This window comes from Cherax quadricarinatus, chromosome 42 (genome assembly GCF_038502225.1).
Source record: "Cherax quadricarinatus isolate ZL_2023a chromosome 42, ASM3850222v1, whole genome shotgun sequence".
NCBI classification, from domain to species: Eukaryota; Metazoa; Arthropoda; class Malacostraca; order Decapoda; family Parastacidae; genus Cherax; species Cherax quadricarinatus.
In genome coordinates this window covers 23,018,224-23,025,723 of record NC_091333.1, presented here as the reverse complement: position 1 = coordinate 23,025,723, position 7,500 = coordinate 23,018,224, and the positions used below count along the sequence as shown (strand labels likewise).

The 7,500-nt window shown below is 37.3% G+C and overlaps 1 protein-coding gene across 21 annotated transcripts in view; it reads right to left on the bottom strand.

Annotated features, from left to right (window-relative positions):
* The window catches only part of LOC128695680 (synaptotagmin binding cytoplasmic RNA interacting protein), a 1,077,764-nt gene that overhangs the window by 437,184 nt on the left and 633,080 nt on the right, over positions 1–7,500 (bottom strand). For all 21 annotated transcript variants that reach the window (XM_070093417.1, XM_070093416.1, XM_070093430.1 and 18 more), the window contains one exon: positions 7,128–7,270. In XM_070093417.1, coding sequence (XP_069949518.1) covers positions 7,128–7,270 — 143 coding nt within the window. The remainder of the gene's footprint in view (positions 1–7,127; positions 7,271–7,500) is intronic.

The following is a 7,500-nucleotide window of genomic DNA, read 5'->3' as shown; positions in this document are numbered from 1 at the left end:
GTTTTTTTTTTCTCATTACGCACTGTGTGCTGCAGGATTTTTTTTATACTGCGCACACTGACCACATAGACCCATTCTTTCATATGTAGGCCTACCGGCTTTCACTCACTAGATATGAAGGCGCTAGAATTTATGTATACTAGTACGTCATGGACACTGGTGCGTAAGTCGTACTAGTACAGCCGAAACCCTGAAAGGGCTAGAAGTTCATTTATCCATTTCATTAGTGCTTTATATTTATTTGTCATTGTTTTCTATATGTAAATCTATATTTAATCTTTAAAAAAATTATTATTTGTGGGTGGTTCATTCATGTAGAGAGAATGGAGCGAAACAGAGTGACTTCAAGAGTGTATCAGTCTGTAGTGGAAGGAAGGCAGGGTAGGGGTCGGCCTAGGAAAGGTTGGAGGGAGGGGGTAAAAGAGGTTTTGTGTGCGAGGGGCTTGGACTTCCAGCAGGCATGCGTGAGCGTGTTTGATAGGAGTGAATGGAGACAAATGGTTTTTAACCCTTTCAGGGTCCGTCCCGTAGATCTACGGCTTTACGTTCAGGGTCCAAACCGTAGATCTACGCCATGAGCTCAGCTCACTCTGATAAACTGTGAGTGGTACATTTGGGCCTAGATATGAGAGAATACATCTATGTGGTATGTGTGCACCACATAAAACAGATCCTGCAGCACACTGTGTATAATGAGAGAAAAAAAATGAAATCATGATTTTTCGATTAAAACAGCAACTTTGCAGTGTTTTTTCGTATGTTTTTTATAGTTGTATTTGCGATTTCTTGGTCTCATTTGATAGAATGGAAGACATATTACAGAAATAGAGATGATTTTGATTGGTTTTAGCACTGGAAATGGCTTGAAACTGAGCTCAAAGTAGCAGAAATGTTAAATTTTTGCCGATATTCAAGAGTAAACAAACGACCTCACACGTCTAATACACGTCAGCTGGTGGGTCTAATATACATTCACAAATATGGTGATGATATTTATACAATTATTACAGTATTGCATAACAGTAAATCTTCTATTTTTTGGTGTGAATAAAAATTCATTATGTGAATAAAAAATCAAAATGGAATTTATTTGTAAAGCCTCAAAACATAACTAATGAACAGAGGAAATGTTAGTTTAGTGCCAGGAATGCCTACATTGTTCATTCTGGACCCTATTTTGAAATTGGAATATTTTGAACTTTGTGTTAAATTGGCCAAATTAACAATTTCCGATCACTTTATTTTGTAGTTGAAACAGTTGACTTGGCGATTTCTTGTGCTCAATCGATAGAATAAAGTAATACTAGTGAAATAGCTAAGAATTTGGTTGATTGGAATAATGTAATTGGCCTAAAATGGGAGTCAAAGTCGGCAAAATCGCCAATTCGTAAATATTGCTGACACATCAAAATTCGCGAGAGTATAATTTCGTCAATTTTCCACCAAATTTCGTACTTTTTGTTTTATTACCTCCACAAAAAGATTCTCTACGATTTCATAAGAAAAAATAACAAATTTTTTTTTTGAAAATTCTTGGACACTGGTGCGTGACTCCAGATTTGGGCCTTGGACCCTGAAAGGGTTAATATTTGACGTGCTGTTGGAGTGTGAGCAAAGTAACATTTATGAAGGGGTTCAGGGAAACCGGCAGGCCGGACTTGAGTCCTGGAGATGGGAAGTACAGTGCCTGCACTCTGAAGGAGGGGTGTTAATGTTGCAGTTTAAAAACTGTAGTGTAAAGAACCCTTCTGGCAAGACAGTGATGGAGTGAAGGATGGTGAAAGTTTTTCTTTTTCGGGCCACCCTGCCTTGGTGGGAATCGGCCAGTGTGATAATAAAAAAAAAAATTATTTGTTAATACTTTTGGGTGTCTGAAATGGATTAATTCGATTTACATTATTTCTTATGGGGAAAATGGATTCGCCAATCATGAATTTCGCCATTAGGCAGACTCTCTGAAACGGATTAATCATGAAACTTGGAGGTCCACTGTACTCTCATTACGCCCTACATCATATCTTGTATACATACTTATTTATCCTCTTTTTCTTAAAACATGTATTACGTATAACTAATCCCCTTTCTATGCAAAGTTCAATCAAAGGGCCTCCCATTATCATTTACACCTGGCACCCCAAACTTACTTACCACACCCCCTCTAAATGTTTCTCCTACTTTAGCATTTAGGTCCCTTACCACAATTACTCTCTCACTTGGTTCAAAAGTTCTTACACACTCACTTAACATCTCCCAAAATCACTCTCTCCTCTACAATCCTCTCTTCTCCAGGTTCATACACACTTTTCATAACTCACTTTTCTCATCCGACCCTTATTTCAATCCACATAATCCTTGAATTTATACATTTATATTCCCTCTCCTCCTTCCATAACTGATCCTTCAACATTACTGCTACCACTTCCTAAACTTTAACTCTCTCAGATACTCCTGACTTAATCCTATTTATTCCTCCCCACTGAAACTCACCTACCACCTTCAGCTTTGTTTTGCTCAGAGCTAGGATATCCAACTTCTTTTCATTCATAACATTAGCAATTATATCTTTCTTATTATCTGCACTACATCCACACACATTCAAGCATCCCTGTTTTATAAAGTTTTTCTTCTTCTCTTTTTAAGTAATTTCTAAAGGAGAAGGGGTTACTAGCCCACTGCTCCCAGCATTTTAGTCGCCTCATACGACATGCATGACTTACGGAGGAAAGAATCTTTTCCACTTCCCCATGGAGAATAAAGGAAATAAAGAAGAGCTAGACTATTAAGAAAAAGAAGAAAAAAACCTAGATGTGTGTGTGAATATATATGCATGTGTATGCCTGTATAGAGTGACATAAGTGTAACTAAAAGTAGAGAAAGAAAATCCCTAAAAAGAAAATACTTTCATCATTCAACACTTTCACCTCACTCATACATAATCACTGTCTTTGCAGAGGCACCCAGATACAACAGTTTAGAAGCAAATATAAAGATATATAACGTATCCCACCAAACTGCCAATATCCCAAACCCCTCCTTTAACCCTTAACCCTTAAACTGTCCAAACAGATCTATGTTCACATGCGCAGTGCTCCAAAAGTACATCTATGTTGTTTAACATATTTTCAACAACAAAAAAAAAAAAATAGATCCAAGTTTTTTTTACACGTTTTCAAGTGTAAAAAATAAAAAGAGGCTCTACATTTTTTTACATACTTTCAAATGTTGAAAAAATGTAGATCTACGTTTGGACAGTTTAAGGGTTAACAGTCCAAACGTATATATACATTCTTACCGCTAGTGCCCCAAACATATATAAATGTTTAATTTTTCCTGCCTTCCAATATGGGACGATTGGCCTGAGCTGCCTTGTCAGCACAGAATGGGTCATAACACTCAGTGTGCACTGTATTAAAAAAATTTTGGACCACTTAATACCTTGCGGGAGCACTAGTTCAAATGAGCGCCACCTAGAGCAAACAGCGCGGCAAACACCTGGGATTCACCGATTTCATGTAGTATTAACTCTCCCATTTTAAGAGGAAAGTGATGTTGACCCAGAGTTTAGTGGGCTTAGAGGTGGATGCATAATACTCTTAACAACCCCACATTTATTAATCTCCAAGCAGTGAATTCGTATAATATTCATACCACACACTGCCCTCAGGCATGTCATTCCCACTGCCTCCAGTCACCTCACTGCTGCAACATCCATATGAATACTGGTACCAGTATACTCCTACACATTCCCCTTCTTGCCTCCAAGGTTAACATTTCTGTCTCCACAGGCACTTCAAAGAACCACCCACATTCTTGCCTCATCAACTGTATGGTTCACCTTATCTTTCATAGACCCATCTGCTGACAAGTCCACTCCCAAATATCTGAACACATTCACTTCCTCCCTCCAATCTGATATCCAATTTTTCATTAACAAATTATTTTGTTATCCTCATCACCTTGCTCTTTCCTATGTTCATTTTCAACTTCCTTTGTTTACAAAACCTCCCAAATACGGTCATAATCTTAGCAACTTTTCTTCAGAAGCTCCCAAAATCACAGTGGCATCAGCAAAAATCATCTGTGATAACTCCCACCATGAATTAGACTATTTCCCAATCCCACACCTCTCCCCAACACTCTAGGATTCTTTTCTTTTAAATCCTCATCTATAAATATATTAAACAAATATTTTCTTTTTTCAACAAGTCGGCCGTCTCTCACCGAGGCAGGGTGACAAATATGGTGACATCATATATCTCTGTATAAGGCCTATATTTACTGTAAAATAATCTCCCTCCCCTACGTACCCTAACATGAGCCTCACTCCTTATAAAAACTTTTAACTGCATTCAGCAACTTTGTATTTATTTCATATACTTGCACAAATGCTCCCCTATCAGCCCTCTCATATGCCTTTTCTAAATCCATGAATGCAACAAAAGCTTCCTTACCTTTATGTAACTACTGTTCACTTATATACTTCAACATAAAAACTGGGTCTACACATCCCCTACCATTCCTAAAGTATCATTTATCTGCAATCCTGCTATTCGTCTTATTCTTAATTCTTTCAATAACAACTTTACCATACACTTTATTTGGTATACTCAGCAGGCTTATTCCCCTATAATTTTTACACTCTCATTTGTTCCCCTTTCCTTTATACAAAGGAACTATGCATGCTCTCTGCAAATCCACAGGTACCTTCCCCTCTTTCATACATTTATTGAACAAAAGTACCAACAACTCCAAAACTATATCTGTACCTTCTTTTAATATTTCTATCATAATCCCATCAATTCCAGCTGCTTTACCCCATTTCATTCTACCCACTGCCTCACACACCTTCCCCACACTTACACTGGCTCTTCCTCACTTCCCAAAAATCTTATACCTCCTTGAAGAATGCACGAAATCACTGCCACTCTGTTATCAACATTTAATAAGATGCTTAAAATATTCCCTCCATCTTTCCAATACCTCCAATTCCCCATCTAGTAACTCTCCTCTTATGTTTTCAACTGTTAAATCCATACGTTCCCTAGGCTTTCCTAACTTATTACTCTCACTCCAAAACTTTTTCTTATTCTCAGCAAAATTTGTTGAATAAACTTTACCCACTCTCTCATTTGCTCTCTTTTTACTCTCCCTTACTGCCTGGCCCATGGCTGCACTCTAGAGTAGAAAGACTCTCAACACTCTTTTTTTTCCTCTCATCCTCCTCCTCTACCTCTCCTTTCCTCCTTATATCACTTGTGCTTTGTAAAAACCTATAAAATTGCTAACTTTTTCTCCCTTACCACTCTCTTTACCTCATCATTCCAACAACTGCTCCTCTTCCCTCCTGCACCCACCTTCCTATATCCACAAACCTATGCTGCACTCTAACACTGCATTCTTAAATCTACCACACACTTCTTCAACCTCATTACTTATACTCTCACTACCATCTCTTTCTCCCCAAATTTGCTTATATCTTACCCAACTGCTTCTAATTTATGAGCTTTCACTTCTCTCTTACTCACTGATAATATTTATCTTGTACCCATCCACCTCTTACTGTTGATACAACTAAATAGTGATCTGATATATCTGTTGTCCTTCTAAATACAGGCGCAACCAAAAGTCTACCCATCAACCTTTTATCTACTAATACATAGTTTAACAAACTGTTGTCATTACACTCTAAATCATATCTTCTGTACTTGTTCATCCTGTTTTTCATAAAATATGCATTACCTATTATGAAACCTCTTTCTACATGAAGTTCCACTAAAGGCCTCCCATTATTTACCCCTGGTATCCCAAACTTACCTACTACATGTATAACAGTTTTTTCTATTTCAGCATTTAGATCTCCATCACAATTACTCTCTCACTTAGTTCAAAACTCCCTAAACACTTGCTTAACATCCCCCAGAATCTCACTCTCTGTCCTCTTTACCAGATGCACAAACACTTAATCCACTTTCTGCATCTCACCCTTATTTTAATCCACATAATTCTTGAATTTATACATTTATATTCCCTCTTTTTCTTCCATGATGTCAGGTAGGGGCTGCCAGTAGTGTGCAAGGTATTTACAACTGTAGCTACTGAAAGTGACTAAATTTTAACTCAGCTGGTCCTCTATACTACCACCAATAACATTAAAATGGTACTGCACTCTACTAAACTCTCAGTGTAAACAATAGATGATTGAAAATATTGATTTCAATCAGCAATGCAAAATTTTAAACTCACATTCTCTCTTACTTCTGCATATACCTAGTTGTACTACTTCTCAATATCACATATCTGTACAGGCATGAGTCAAGGAGTGAAGGAAAAACAAAATTATTTATTATTGTTACAAAGTACAAAAGTGGGCATTGGGGGAAGGGGGGGGCTGATGCGGAGAGGAAGCCCGTGGCTTTCTCAGTTTCTTTATATTAAGCTGCAATTATGAGCTCACATATTCAGTTACCAATCACTACCACTGGTGCTTAAAATGAGCATGAACATCCTAATTGCCTTACCAATAGACACCCACCTAACCAAGCCAGTGCATTCTCATGAACTCCAGAAGAAATTTTACTAAAAATTATTACAAAGCAACTTATTTCTCTTTTCACAAAAATCAAATGGAGACTCATAAAAAATGTAAATGACAAGAGCCTGTTATTAACCCTTAAACTGTCCAAATGTAGATCTATGTTCATGTGTAGTGCTCCGAATGTAGATCTACATTTTTTCTTACATTTCAAAGCGTGTAAAATAAAACTTAGATCTACGTTCAGAGCGCTATACACATGAACGTAGATCTACATTAGGACAGTTTGAGGAGAAAAACACTAGATTAATTTCACATTATTTGATAAATTATTCATAATAAAGTGTATAATACATAACTATTCCTTCAGCCCCTTTTTCCTTGCAAATAAGTATTAATAATATTCACTATTTTTGCATCACTCCGATAAACATACACAAGTGTATGTTCATAATATTTCATGCCAGTAATATGATACTGCCAAAGTGTCATATAAAGATAGAAAATACCCAAATGTGATAATGCAAATACAAACACAGTGAACTGGAAAGTAAAATGAAAACACTTAACAATAAATCTATTATCATGTACTTACCCTCTCTGTGCAAGCATCTGCATAAGTCGTTTTTCTCTATTTCTAAGAACTTCTTCTTTCTTCTTTTTATCAGATGGAGGTTTAGCTAAAGAAATCTCCATACTGGCACCTCCAAGATCCTTCCCTTGTAGCGCATCCATTGCCTGAAACAACAAAAAAAGTAAAGTAATAAAAATTACCATATTTTTCAATCACACAAGATGCCACTCTCAAATAAAGACATCCAAATTTTAGAAGGCAACCTGGCATAATCTGACTGCACTCTACACACTGTGAATGTGTGTGTGTGTCTGTGTGTGTACTCGCCTAGTTGAGGTTGCAGGGGTCGAGTCCAACCTCCTGGCCCCGCCTCTTCACTGGTCGCTACTAGGTC